This window comes from Callorhinchus milii, unplaced genomic scaffold, assembly GCF_018977255.1.
Source record: "Callorhinchus milii isolate IMCB2004 unplaced genomic scaffold, IMCB_Cmil_1.0 Scaffold3, whole genome shotgun sequence".
Taxonomy (NCBI): domain Eukaryota; kingdom Metazoa; phylum Chordata; class Chondrichthyes; order Chimaeriformes; family Callorhinchidae; genus Callorhinchus; species Callorhinchus milii.
Window position 1 is genome coordinate 8,764,193 of NW_024704744.1, and position 15,596 is coordinate 8,779,788.

The window sequence follows — 15,596 nt, forward strand, 5'->3', positions numbered from 1 at the left end:
TAAAGGTGTGATAATTTAAGTGCTACATTTTATGAAAGCTACTATATCCATATTTTCAAGTGCACGACTTTTGCCAGAGCATTACTAGTATTATTTGTGCTTCTGTTAGTATTAGAGTTGCAGTATATTTATTTTCTAATCAATTGGCTACTCATTTCACTGTTGTTTGTAGGACATCACTGGTGTAAATGAACTGCCATGTTTGCCTTCACAATAATATTTTTCATAGTTCATTTTAATTGAAAGGCATTGTGTAAATATTGTTGTTACACATTCATTCAGCAACTTATAAGAATTTGAGAGATGCACGTTTGATTGTTCATTCCAGATCTAAGTGTTATACTTTAAAGCAGAGTGGATAAAAACACGTTGGTTCAGATTTAATTAACTGTTAATGAACACGAGCAACCACAATAGGTTCACATTAAATCCATATTTTATACCAATGTCTCTTTTATAAGAAATGTGAAATTCGAACCTAAGCAAAGAATTTCAAATGAGGGATGTATTCAAAACTACTGATATTTTGTATAAATTTGAAAGAAACTCATTTTTGGCAGGAAAAACTCTTTTGGTTCATAGTACTTTGAAATACATTGCCTCATATATTCAAACAAATCTTTTATCGCTATTCCATATCCTTTCTTCAATGTTTTTGAGGGTCGTACATTTTTTTTTTAACATGCCATTAACTCAATCTGGGGCGGTAAGGATAGACAGCTTGCTACCAGACCCAATAGTGATATCGCTCTTGGCTCGCAATCAAAAAGTAGGCAAATGTGGTGATTTCACAGGGAAAATTCCATGTCTAGGTGACATACATATGTGGAACTCTCAGTCTGGTTTGGATGCTCTCAAGAATGGTGATGTGCTGTCATATGCATCAGACACCCGACTGAACAAATCAAAGTACATAGGTAAATTGTGCATCAACATCTCAGATTTCTGATAGTGATTTGGCTTGGCATTATGAATAGGCGAGTGATGGAATCCAGTCTATTAATCACCTGCTGAATAAGATACATTTAGCGGAGCACTGTGAACAGAAATTGTGCACATACTCAAGTAGTGAATGCTGCACAAGACAGAGGGCAGGCAACAGATGAAAAGAATACAGAATAAACCAACCCAACAAAAACTTCAATGACAAAAAATGAAAATCACTTTGGAAATGTTTACGCAGCAATGCATCCTCACATGTGTTACTAATTATGCTAAAATTGGAGAAATACTGTACTCACTTTGGCACCCATATCAAGCAACTGCTGTATGAATGATACTGAATAGTTTTCGGTCTTGTTTGATGACCACACCTCAACAAATGCCACAACATCTGTGAAAAAGCAATATTCACTTAATAACAGATATATAGAATGCTACATTAACCCACATTTAAACATACAGTATGAAAACCCTTTCTGCACAAGAAATCTTAAAGCTCGATTAAAATTGAACCTATCCAACAGAAAAGTATTTTTTTTTTTAAATTGTGCTAAGTTATATGATTTTGTTTCAAGTAATGAATCAACAACAACAGAAATGCATGTAGTGCCCTTTATGCAGAACTGAGACTCAGAGCTCTGATTAGTGCCGGGGTTGGATGCTGGGAAGCGTTTGTGTGTGAGTGGGGGGGGGGGGGGGTGACCAAAGTCGTAGTCAAAACAACTCACTCCTCCATTCCCTCCCCATAATTTTATCTGGATAAAATGCCTTTACTACTTCTAACTGAATATACTAGTTTGTTCAAGGTGTCCCAGAAATGGTGTCCCTTCTTCATCCAAACCTTTCTGATGATGCAAATGATGGTGAGAACTAAAAGAGGAATAAGGGAAAGGTGGATACGTTTTGAGCAGATCATTTGAGCAGACAAACCCATTTTTGGTTAAGCTATGAGGAAATGCATATAGTAAGTTATGTACGCATTCAGCTATGAGGACCCGAGATGTAGTTGGGTGATAAGCCATAGAAGTTTTTGCTTTTGAGAACAAATTGGTGATGGCATTAGTGGCAGAAAGAAATGGCGGTAGTGGTGGTGGGGGAGCATGATTCTCCGATAAAAAGAATCATATACAATGTATTAGCAGCAGAACATTTTACGCCTTGGGACATGACATATCAAGTGACTGCCAGGATGGTGGAAGATGAACTAGATGGACCCTGGTTTTCTTTTTCTTTTTCAAATTCTTATGTTCTTAAATTTATGCCCCCTGTTACCAATTCAACAAAAACCTTCGGAATTTTGAATCTCTATCAAGTCTCTTCAATCTTTTCTGTTCTACTGGAAAAATAAGTTTTAGTTTTGCTGGCTGATTCTTGAGTAAAGCCTCTCATCACTGGTATCAATACTAGTGAATCTCCTCTGTACCCTCTTCACGCTCTTGACATATTTCCTAAAGTGAGGCGCCCAGAATTAGATGCAAGATTTTTTTTGAAGCAGAACCTTGATCTCCATTGTTATAAAAAGCTATAGATTGACGTACCTTGGAGAACAGATTTTGTGTCGCAATCACTGGCCATTCTGCCGTTCACTGTATTATCAATCCTGATCACAAGTGTTCCTTCAAAGATCAGCTGAAATAAAATCAAAGATGTTAGGTTGTCACTGCAGCACACAGACTTCATAGGCCATTAACTGTAATTACCATTTAATTTCAACAATTAGTGAAACATTTGAGTCATAAAATATTATACCTCCGAAATTTGATTGCATTTTCAGAAAGCATTAGAAATCTTTTTTTTCAAAAGGTAGCACAAATCCCAAATTGAAATAAGATTTGGATTTTTGCCCTCATCTTTTTCACAGATTTTTCTCTTTCCTTTCCTTACAGGATTACTATCATGGGTCAAAGACTACAGCTTACCAAACAAGGTTGCTAGGAGTATGGAACTATTTATTTGCGTCAATGGAACAACTGGTCCACTTCCTGAACCCACTGAATTCTTAAGTGATGAATTGCCACTTGGACTTGCGCTTGAAAGATGAAAATAGACCACCGGAATTATGAGTGCAGCTATAGTTTATTCAAGGAGGATTTTCTCATATGGAATATATAGGGGGAGGGAAAGCAAAAAATATAAATTCCAAACAATCACAAAACCCTGATTTCTGAATAATAGCATTATCCTAAACTGGCTCATAGTTCATCTCGTTTTCCAGCTTAGTGGGGACACGGTTTACATTGTTTGGCAATTCATGTTGGGAGAATGCCTCAAAACGCTAAACACCAGTGAGCGGGCTGTGCACCCGAGTCGGTGGTGTGGTGAGGCCGGTGGGGGGCGGGGAAGGTGGATAGCTGAAGAGGATTAGGAAGGGGAAGGAGTTGAAGAGGGTGGTGAGAAGGGGAAAAACGAAGCCAGGTTAACAAAAAAGTCTTGAAGTGGGTTTTGAAAATGGGGAGAAAGGGAGAGATAATTTTTGAAAGTTATCTCTCTGTGCTTATTGAAGATAGTCATAACTCAATCTTGTGTTAGGACAGCATACAGTTAATAATCCTAGAGACAGATTTCCATTGGCAAAGGAGATCTGCAGAAAAGTTTGGGCCAGACGATAAGAGATGCAATTTGGAAAATAAATGTTGCTGGAAAGAGTTCAACAAAGAGTCAGTTACATGACATAATCTGTAAGAAGTATCTAGCAGAGTTTGAAAGAGAATGTAAACATTATCTGAATGAATCGGAGGCAAAATTTATTTCTCAGTTTAATCACTTATGACATTTGATCAAAAGGTTAATGTGCAGCATCAATATTTTAGTCCTCTAGTGACACCATTTACAAAATCTCATTTAAAAATTAAGGCTACAGTAGTACAGAATTTATCACATGGTGTGATAAACATTACTTTGCTCCAAAGGCTACCTATATGGTGAATGGAGACACTTGCAACTAACTACTTGAACCAACGAAGTAAGACTAGCCAATTTTGATAGTGTTCTAAGTTTATATTCTCTATGTTGTCTTTTTCAGTATAGCTGTCATGTTAAGTAGTTATCGTAGTTCCCAGACCTACCAAGGAAAAAAAAGTTATTTGGATCCAAAATTAATCAGTGAATTTATTCCAACATTCTTGGTTAAAGGAATTTCAAGCTAGCAGTCAGATACGTAGGAAAGAGCAAGAGCACTTCTGTAAAAATGGATTTAAATATCTGTGCATAACCTTAAACAAGCTATGACGCAAGTTTTAATATTTCCCAAAATCTTATATGCAAACCAAGTGCATGAAGAGAAACATGATTTCACTTGCAAAGAAGAATGTTATGAATTGAACTTGTCAAGAAATAAAAAAAATATTTCATGTTCTATCTTTCCCAAACTGTACATCATATGGTACAACAAGTTGCACTTATATCGTGCCCTCCATGCAGGGCAACGTCTCAGGGCGCTTAACACTGGCAGAGCCCAACCCCGAGCCAGGGGGCGGTGGCCGTAAGCACGGGCGAACAGGAAAGTTTTCAGGCGGGACTTGAAAGAGGGGAGAGAGGGGGCAAGGAGGAGGGATTGAGGGAGTGTTCCAGAGTTTTGGGGCGTTGTGGCTGAAAGCACAACCTCCAATGGTGGGGAGGAGGATGCGAGGGCTGAGCAGGGGTGGGCTCGTCTATGGTATAATCAGCACTGCAATCACAAGGATAAATAAGAAACAAAATACAAATTCAGAAAGTTGACACCTTTCAGAAGCATAAAGGCAGTGAATGTAACCCTCCACATGGCAAGTTCCCAATCTCAGGAGTGCTACTACAGTACTAAGGATTCCCCAAATGAAATAAAAATCACAAGAGCCATCTCGGATTGCTCTCACACACCTCCTGGTGGCAGTTTCTGAACTTTACGTACAAGAAAGTAAAACGATTTTAGTTTTGTGCTTTTTTTATATAAAAAGATGGAAAGGGAAAGTGTGAGGATGTTTGCAGTCAATCTGGAAACCACATCCCATACCTGCTGTTCTAAATATCAAAAATCCTCACACTGAAGTTGTTAAAATATTAAAAGCAATCAGGCTTGATATTAGGCTGCGTTTCGCTCACAAAAATATAGCCAGTCACTTTACAGTATATTCTGTGATGCGCTTTGAGACATCTCAACGACCTGATAAGGTGTTATATCAAATGCAAGGAATATTATTATTGATTAATAAATTTTGTAGACTTCAAAACAATGTATACTCCCTGAACATTAAGCAGAATTTCAAAGGAACATAAGATCAATCTAACCATCAATAACATTTTAAACTTCGCATCATGCTGAAGCAAATTAACAAAATGTTAAGGCAATTAACCCTACTACCCTCAAGTATTCTTAAATCAATTAACCACAAAATGTAAAAATTAGTCAACTAGAAAATGTCATCCAAACAAACCAGCCAGAGAATTATGTATGATCATTACAAAATAAGTTTGGAAAAAAAGTAAAGAAAGTGAAAGAAACAAGCTGACTCTTAAAAGAACATATTGAAAAACAATTTCAAAATTAAGTCTGCATTTAAGCATTTGCCAAATTGTGAATGCTCTAAAATGCTGCATAAATAGAATAAATCTAGACCTAGGTGGAATGAGGTGATACGTTTATTCAACACTAAAGCCAGCTCAGCTGGCAAAGAGTAGGATAATTTTAACAGTGGTTTGATATTGATTTAAAATAGATCTGAGTAGTCAATTTACCCCCATAATAATAATCCTTGCATTTGGTATAATGCTTTATCACATTAGAAGGACACTTCAAGGCGATTCACAGGATTTTCAACATCCCTGGGATCTTTAACATCCCTTGAACATGCAGACAGGACCTTGGTTTAACGCCTCTTCCAAAAGACAGTACCTCCGACAATGCAAAACACCCGAGCACTGCAATAGAATGTTATCTTAGACTACGTCAGTCAAAGTCCCAATGTGGGATTTGAACTTATAACCTTTTGACTCAGAGATAAGAGTGCTATTCCTGAGCCAAGTTGCTTGCAAACTGAGAAAAAAAAGTTAAAATGAAATTTCCTTCAAATGAGGGCTCGTCTAGAATGCACATAATTGGTCTATCCTAGAAATTTTACTGGCATCCTGAGTGCAATACAAATATTGAACAAGCAGTCTGCTCATAAAAGTTTAAATATGTTTACACCGCCTCACATTTAAATAGAATTACGTAAAACAGTGACTTCTGATGGATATTCAAGGAACTAGCTTACCATCAGTTAATCTTATGTTTAAAAACAAATTAAAATCAAGTTACAAAACAATTTAATAAAAAAGGTTGTCACATGGTTTAGTAAATGAATCACCCTTAAACAACTTGATTGACTCCAACTTGTGGAGTCCTGTAACTCAGTGGTTAGAGCACTCGCTTTGCAAGCAGGAGACCTGAGTTCAATTCCAGGCAGAGGGCGAAACCTTGGGAAAGTTTCCTTACTCCACACAGAGCCTAAAATAATCCCTCCAAAAACAAAAACAATAATAAATTGGTCATTTTCAATCTACGACTGTTTGTGGGACATTGCTGTGCGCAATTGGCTGCCGCGTTCGCCCACAAATATACAGTCAATTCACTTTACAGTGTGTTCTGTGAAGCGCTTTGGGACGTCCTCCCGACGTGAAAAGCGCTATATCAAATGCAAGGATTATTATTATTATTATTATTGATTTGTGAATATGGGAGACGGGTCAATTACAAAACTCAAGCAAAGTTTTAGTCGAAGCAAAAGCAAAACGCAAAGCGTAAAACTCCAATCGTACTAAATACATATTAATAATAAACCTTGCCTTTGATATAGCACTTTTCACGTCTTCTAGATGTCTCAAAGAGCTTCACAGAATATATTGTAAAGTGAATTGACTGCATATTTTGTGGGCGAATCGAGGCAGCCAATTGCGTACAGCATTGTCCCACAAACCGTCGTGGATTGAAGAGACCAATGTATTATTTTCTTTTGAGGGATTATTATGAGGCGTGTGGAGTAAGGAAACTTGCCCAAGATTTCACTCTGCCAGGAGTCGAACCTAGGTCTCTCGCCTCCTTAGCCAGTGCTCTAACCACTGAGCTACAGGACTCCACTGTATATTAAATACAGTTAATATAATGTTCTCTCATAGAGTCAAACTTCAGTTGCCCCAGTTGTATTGATGATTGCTGCCTGTCTAAAACCCCATTTATACAGCTGGAAAGCATGAGATCAATTTGAGTGGATGTATATGGTTTGCTCAAACTAAACATTCAGTCAATTTGTTGGATCCACACATGTAAAGATCTAAGTCTGGCACTCAATTGGCTGCACTGTCACCCGAGTTTTGAAGAGGGTCACACGATACACTGTAAAGTGTGGTGACTATATTTTGTAGGCGTACGTTTCTTTCCAAATGATGCCATAGAATCTTTAACATCTACCTTAATGGGTAGGAGGGACCTTAGTCTCACCTGAAGGACAGCACTTTCAATAATGCAGTAGTCCCCCAGCACTGTCCCTTAGGGTTCCACCTGTAACAAGTCCATTCAATCTGCACAGAAACTACTGAAATGCTAAAAATACAGATAAGTGACACTATGAATTCCAATGGGACTTCCCCCACCCCACCATCCACACTCAACGCACACTCACCAAATATGCTTGGATTATTCCAGTGACACCGATGTGTATTAAGGTTATCCAAGATTGATTACCTTAACTGCAGAAGATATGTTCACCCTAGAGGATAGATGCTAATCAAGCATACAGGGGCCTCAGCTTTGTGTATTGAAAAAGCCACTTTCATTCTCATTTTGGCAAAACGCGCAGTTGAGCATTTTCTAACATCCAATAAGAATAATCAAGTTTGCCGTGGAGCTTACTTTTATATTGGAGGTTGTGTAAAGGTTAAAAGGGCACATGCTGATGGTAGTATTGATCACTCTATAGTATTGTGCATTTTAAATTGTGATGGGAGGATGGCATGACCCCTTATATGCAACATATGATGCTGAAACAAGGGTGTAAATCATGAAAAAACACAAATAGAGCTGGCTCGAAAAACACATCCATGCCTGTCAGTATTAGTATTGCCATTTATATCATTAAACCCAGTGTTTTTAACCTCTTTATCGAATAATTAACTTTCTCACTCTGTGCCAGAATAAATTTTTAAACATGTGGTATAAATATACTGTATTATAAGAACTGCATGATATGATTTATAACCCAGCCAAGGTTCTAGCCATAAATCACTTGCAAATTTGGCACTCAGAAGCTATCAGGTCAGTGCACTTGTGGAATATAAACCCTGGGTTTTTGTGACTTACTCTTTATTTATAAGGACCAAAACTTGTATTAGTAAAATATCAGAAGTACTGGTAAAGAGTGAGTAAAAGCCAGTTTTGCTTCAGGATTCAGAAAAGGTTCACAAATTATTTAACCTTCACCGCCTGTTAATAAACTACTTGAGTTTCAAAGTTTTTGTTAAGATGGCATCAGAGCTCTGACAGAAGACCTAAATCCATTGCAAGTAGAAGGACCATAAACTCTGCCAGCCTGACTTCCCATATTTTACAAAAAAAATTAACCTGCACTTTGGCTGTAGGTCCATTTCACAATGCAAATTACATGAACAAATCATGAAGTTCTTACTGTTTAGTAACATAGTTTGGGATCCAAAACAAAGTATTAAAGAAGTCCTAGCAAAAGCCCTCACTGTACTGGAGAACAATATCTCCACACGAAAAAAGGCAGTAATCTAACCAAGACAACATAGTGTGCAGGGCCAAAGCTGAAGCAGCTGTAACAATTACAATGCTTGTATCTGAATTAGCAATACAGTACTAGTCTGAAATTACACCAATATATTCCTTACTTTTAAATGTATATTTGCAGAGATAAGGGGGTGTTTTGAAGTTTTGGTCAATTCCACTGCAGATATTTAGTTAGTTAATAATACCTTCAACAACAAAATTGGATTTGTTTAGCACTTTTCACACCGGGAGTACGTCCCAAGGCGCTGGAACGTCAGTGTTTCGGACTGGGGACGGGGTCAGGATCGGGGAGGGTGGAGGGCGGGGTGGGGGGAGAAGGGAGGGTGATCAAAGGCACGGTTAAAGAGGAGGGCCTTGAGATAGGTCTTGAAGATGGCAATCTATGCTGAATCTTTAAGACTTACTTCCTACGTGATAAGGCGCCATAAATATCAAATGCAACGATTAGCAATAGTTAAAAATTTCTACCTTTTTTTCTTTTGAACATAGTGACACATCATCATCACGAGCTCACTGAAATGCTATGTTTTTTTATGCTGCATTGTTCCTCTCTCCTTTTAAAAAAAAAGTTGAAATTATAATTTTGTCGTATAGAAAGGCTCTGAACACTTCACAAAACACTAACCGACAGTGAGAGGGGAGGGGTGAGAAAAGGGAAGACCCAGAATCACAAGCCAGTTAAAATTAACACAACAATTTGCATTAGAGTGCCCTTCACATCGAATACTAGTGGCAGGAAATATACACTGAGTGGGGGGAAGGGGACCTTTATACAAAGTGGAAGAGGTAGGTTTTATAGTGAACCTTGAAGATAGATAAATGGGGGTGGTGGGCAACAATTTGTATTTATATAGCATCCTTCATGCAGGATACTGTCTCAGAGTGCTGAACTGGAAAACAGATGGGGGGGAAGGGAGGGAAAAAGAGGAGGAAAACACATAATAAAAATAATAATCTTTGCATTTGACATAGCGCCTTATCACGTCTTCGAGATGTCTCAAAGCGCTTCACAGGATATACCGTAAAGTGAATTGACTGTATACTTTGTGGGCAAAGGATCACTGAGGTCCAGAGCTCTGGAGTTTGTGCTTGAAGAAAAATGTCTGGTGTGCGGAATTTGTTTTCAAAACCTTAAAAAAAAGCGCACCTCATTACCTTAAAATAAGGGCGTTGTTATCACATCCACATAACAAAAACATCTGCTTTAAAGGTAAATGGAAATCTTAAAATATAGGTGCGCATTAAAAAAAACAAGATGATGTGAGGGTGACAGGAAACAGTGGGGCCTGGGCTTGCCTTGTCCAGTAATGTGTGGGTGGAGGGGTGTATGGGTGGGGTGTGTATTGGGGGTGTGTATGGGGGGGTATGTATGGGGGGGTGTATGTATGGGGGGGGTGTATGGGGGGGGTGTATGGATGGGGGGGTGTATGGGGGTGTGTGTATGGGGGTGTGTGTATGGGGGGGTGTATGTATGGGGGGTGTATGTGTATGGGGGGTGTGTATGGGGTGTATGGGGGGGTGTGTATGTGTATGGGGGGTGTGTATGTGTATGGGGGGTGTGTATGTGTATGGGGGGGGTGTATGGGGTGGGGGTGTATGGGGTGTATGGGTGTGTGTGTGTATGGGGGGGTGTATGTGTATGGGGGTGTGTATGGGGTGTATGGGGGGTGTGTATGATGTGTATGGGGGGTGTGTATGATGTGTATGGGGGGTGTGTATGATGTGTATGGGGGGTGTGTATGTGTGTATGGGGGGTGTGTATGTGTATGGGGGGGTGTGTATGGGGGGGTGTGTATGGGGGTATGGGGGGTGTGTATGTGTATGGGGGGGGTGTATGGGGGGGGTGTATGTGTGTGGGGGGGTGTATGTGTATGGGGGGGTGTATGTGTATGGGGGGGTGTATGGGGGGGTGTGTATGTGTATATGGAGTGTGTATGGGGGGAGGGGTATGACTCCCACTCGCTCCTCCAGAAGCTCGAAAGTTACCCAAATCCAGTAAAGTTGTCCGTCTCCCTCCCTCTCTCTCTCTCTCTCTCTCTCCGAGTCTTATTTCATTCGCTGAAGCCGTTTCGCCGAGACCCCACAAATAAAGCTGCACAATAAAAACCGCCTCAAACCACAACGATCCTCTCCTCCCCCCTCCCCCTCCGGACATGGCAAACACGCAGCTCATTTGGGGATATTTCCCCCCCACCTCCCCCTTCCGTACAACTACCTCCCTGACTGCCTCAGCCACACACACGCGAGTCGTGAAGTATACTTAGGTTAAAAGCCAACCCCTCAGACGGCTGGTGGCGGTGGTGGGGGCGGTGGTGGTGGCGGGGGCTCCGCTCGGCTCCACTCACTCACTCACTCGCTCTCTGGTCGCTTCTCCTCCGCTCGCAACGACCGCGATTCAAACATGACGGCTCAGCCCGCGCCGCGCCGCGAGGCATCCTGGGGCCTCGCGCCGGCGCCGCCAACCGTCACCCCGCGCGCTGGCGGTCAGCAACGGTCGCTGCGCGCGGTGGCGACGTCACTAACGGTCGCCGCAGGTGTGCCGGCGACGTCACTGATGATGAGTGCGCGTGAGGGGCGACGGTCACTGATGATGAGTGCGCGCGTGGGGAGGGGGGGGGGTGAGCCACGTCACCAACGGTCGCTCCGGTTGGGGATAACAGTGACTAACGGTCGGTCGGTGTCGCGCCACGTGGAGCAATGGTCACTCCACCCGGAGGATGGACACGTGTTGGTCGTCCGACAAGCGTTGGCTTGAGCCGTCGCGCGGTGGATGGCGGGTACCGGGAGCTCCTCGCCAGCCTCCCCCGGTGGGCAGCGTAGGGTCACCGCGAACTGGGCGAGAGCATTGCCGCCATCTTCCCGTCTGCGGGTCGCAAAGTAATCACGGCCGGGCTCCTCCCGCAGCCAAAGAGGTGCCTCACGGTGCGCGGCTGTGACCGAACTTCGGTACAGGCTATTTCTTTAGGACGTGTGCTTCACTGTTAGGTCAGTGTTATTGTTAGTCCTGTGGCTCAGTGGTTCGAGCACTCGCTTTGCAAGTGAGAGACCTGAGTTCAATTCCAGGCAGAGGGCGAAACCTTGGGCAAGTTTCCTTACTCCACACAGAGCCTAATAATAATCCCTCCAAAAAACCAAAAACAATAATAAATTGGTCATTTTCAATCTACAACTGTTTGTGGGACATTGCTGTGGGCAATTGGCTGCCGCGTTCGCCCACAAATATACAGTCAATTCACTTTACAGCATATTCTGTGAAGCGCTTTGAGACGTTTAGAAGACGCGAAAAGCGCTATATCAAATGCAAAGATCATTATTATTAACCCAACAACAACCCGCCATTAATAGCGCCCGCCATCAGAGTTAGTTACATAATAATCCTTGCGTTTGATACCTTATTGAGACGTCTCAAAGCGTTTCACAGAATATACTGTAAAGTGGATTAACTGTGTATATTGTGTGCGCAGCGGTGTCTCACAAACAGTCCTGGATTGAGCGACCAAATTATTATTTATTTTTTGAAGAAATTATTATTACCCCCGGCCAAAACGATCTGCCGATCAACTCACAACCGGGTTCCTACTTACTGCTGAGTAAACATTATTAACGCGTGGTTTGAACAATTGTTTGAATTTCTTTTGTGTGAACAGTTGTAGTTCCTGGCAGGTACCCCTTACTCTAGGTTGTGGTTGCTGTCATTTTGAACAGTATAAGAACCATTGAAGGACAGAAAATAGCCTATAGATCTGTCCATCACAGCGACGTGTAATAGGGCTGGAGAATTCATTGAGAAGCATTGGCTGCAAGAGGAAAAAATCAACTGCCTTTGTGTGCACCTGCATTTTTGTCTCCAGGTAACATTTGATTGAACCCGATTTAATTAAGCGTTGCTTCGATGCTTCGCTGCTACAGCCATGCCATATTACTAGTGATCTCACTGCAATTAGCTCGTGGATGACCTCAGAAATATATAATAATCTTTGCGTTTGGTATAGTACCTTATCACATTTTTAAGACGTCTAAAACCGCTTTATATGAATATTATAGTTACATATAAATATTTATGTTGTGTGTGTGGATATATGATATAAATATACACTATAAATTATAAATTATATAGAAGTTATAATAGCTTCATAGTGCCATGGCATCTTTAGCATCCACCTGAGCAGGCAGACAGGACCTATGATGTGTCCTGTTTTGCCCTTCACTTTCAGAGCTACGATGTTCTTCTGTTCACGAGCATTTCCATCACATTCTGCTTTGAAACACTTTTGCACTACTGCATTTGAATGCAAGTTGTTGTTAATGTTGAAAATGAAATGTTCTGTAGACATTTTGGAAGAACTAGAGTTCTTGTGACGCGATGAAATTAAGACCTCTATTATTTCACTTGACCGTGAATGGAAGAGGTACAATTCTCCCTGTGAAAAGTATTCAATAACATTAACACCTAGAAAATGAAACCAGGCCCAAAAGCTTGGAACAGGTTGTAATTGGGAGGGGGGTGTTACTTGAAAATGCTTAGTGCATAAAATCCTCCACTAATTTCTCGAGATGCCCTCATCCAAGAATATCTGTAAATATATCCTGACGAAGTTGACTCACTTTCCTTTCTCCATATATGCTGCTGACCTGCTGAGTTTTCCCAGCTCTCTTTGTTTTTGTTTCAAATTTCCAGCATCTGCAGTATTTTGTGTTTTATCTTTAAATATTTTCTGTTTCTGTGTTATTCCAAATGGAACAACAATTTTGCATGTTGGGGGTGTGCAATGAAATGCTTTGTTTGACCTCTCAAGGCACTATTTAAGATACTAATTGGCAGCTATAGCTCAGTGGTTCGAGCACTCGCTTTGCCAGTGAGAGACCTGAGTTCAATTCCAGGCAGAGGGCGAAACCTTGGGCAAGTTTCCTTATTCCACAAAGAGCCTAATAATAATCCCTCCAAAACCAAAAACAATAATAATTGGTCATTTTCAATCTACGACTCTTTGTGGGACATTGCTGTGCGCAATTGGCTGCCGCGTTCGCCCACAAATATACAGTCAATTCACTTTACAGTGTGTTCTGTGAAGCGCTTTGGGACATCCTCCTGACGTAAAAAGCGCTATATCAAAATGCAAGGATTTATTATTATTTTACTTTTTATTTTATTTTATTAATTGTTCTCTTAATGGTGTGAATAAAATGTTTGGTTATATGTCAACTCCACAGGGGCGTTGGGGGTGACTGCAGGTGTCAGCAACTATGAGGAAAATGCAGACCCCAAGTCCCTAATCAGCCATCCATTCAAACTAATCGGCTCATGAATAAGTGATACACAGAAGGCTCTCAAAGTGAAGATATAAGGTTGGGGATTGTGTGTTCAACTTTTCATGCAAAAGTTATTGTTTGCATATTCACATCTTACCAACACAGTGCCATTGTCTGTTTCCATAGCAAAGTTCCTGCATTCAATGAACCATCATGTGAAATGCATTATGTTACACACTTCCTATGCCTCACAAAGTACCATGGTTCATCGACCTAATCATTTTTGCATTTGATGTTGCACCTTTCATGTCAGGAGGACATCTCAAATTGCTTCACAGGATTTACTGTAAAGCGTAGTGACTGAGTATTTTTGGAGGTAATAAAGCTGCTAAACAACAGCAATTTGCAATCGTATCATATCCTTCATGTAGTGTAACATCTTGGAGTGCTTAATAAGGCCGTGCTTGATAAGGTCTTATTAAAGCCTCCTCGAGCATCGACTCCCGGTCCACCGATGTTCTATCGGCTTGTCTGGCAGACCTCAGGGCCTGGATGAGTGCAAAATTCCTGCAGCTGAATGTGGACAAGACAGAAGCCATACTCTTTGGCTCCCGTCAACATCTTCACTCCTGCGGATCTGAACTCCTCAACCTCCGGGGGCTCTCCCTCAGACTCACTGAACCAGTGCACAACTTAGGTGTCCGGTTCGATTCCCAGCTGTCCTTTCTCCCCCACATCCAGTTCCTGACTAGGACTGCCTTCTTCCACCTCCGCCCCATTGCCCGCCTCTGACCGTACCTTACCCCAAACGCAGCCGAAACCCTCGTGCATGCATTTCTCACCTCCCGTCTGGATTACTCAAAAGCACTCCTCAGTGTTGGGCAGCAATTGGCTACCCAATTTTGCCCACAAAATATACAGTCAATTCACTTTACAGTATATTTTGTGAAGCACTTTGAGATGTCTTGAAGATGTCTATATCAAATGCAACGATTATATATACAGTTTTCCCATCCAGTTACATACATGAGGTGTGAACAGCATAAGGACCTGACTGAGCTGAACCAGGTGTTTTGTTTGCTTTGTTCACTATTTCAAATGCAAGGATTATTACTATTAATCATGTTGGTCAAAGAATTTGAGTGAATGTACGAATTGTACAACTCACAACAATTTCTATTGTGTTCTGTTTACCACTAGAGGTAGCTGTTGCAACCAGAAAGATTGTGCAGGCTCTATAAATAGCTTCTTTGATGTCAGACAAAAAAAGCTTTGGTTCTCGCCTCTGCGACAACTAGCGTATCATTCAGAAAGACTTGATTAGCATATCTCCAATAAAACTGAGAATTGACAGTGTTTTAGTGTGAAGGCAGGATTGTTTTTGCGGAACGGCAGGCTGAGCTATGGCTAAGGTATGAGCTACATCTACTCACAAAGGGGTTCTTTTGGGGTTAAAGCAGGATGTAAAGTCAGTATCTTAGAATATGGTCATTCTGCACTGAGCTGATTGATGTTTGTATAGCATTCATTGTCCTGACAATGTCAAAGTATTTATTTGAAAGAATATTCAATCCACAGTGAGGGGTGGGGGTGTGTGGGGGGTGGGGGGAAGAATGGCCATGTGAAAAAGAGTATAATTGTTCTTATT

The 15,596-nt window shown here is 41.1% G+C and overlaps 1 protein-coding gene across 1 annotated transcript in view; it reads right to left on the reverse strand.

Annotated features, from left to right (window-relative positions):
• mcph1 (microcephalin 1) overlaps positions 1 to 10,993 on the reverse strand; it is a 165,611-nt gene extending 154,618 nt beyond the window's left edge. The window contains exons 1-3 of the mRNA XM_007894037.2: positions 10,959 to 10,993; positions 2,481 to 2,571; positions 1,242 to 1,333 (exon numbers count right to left, since the gene is read on the reverse strand). Coding sequence (XP_007892228.1) covers positions 1,242 to 1,333; positions 2,481 to 2,517 — 129 coding nt within the window. The 5' untranslated portion in view covers positions 2,518 to 2,571; positions 10,959 to 10,993. The remainder of the gene's footprint in view (positions 1 to 1,241; positions 1,334 to 2,480; positions 2,572 to 10,958) is intronic.
• Positions 10,994 to 15,596: the final 4,603 nt, after the last annotated feature.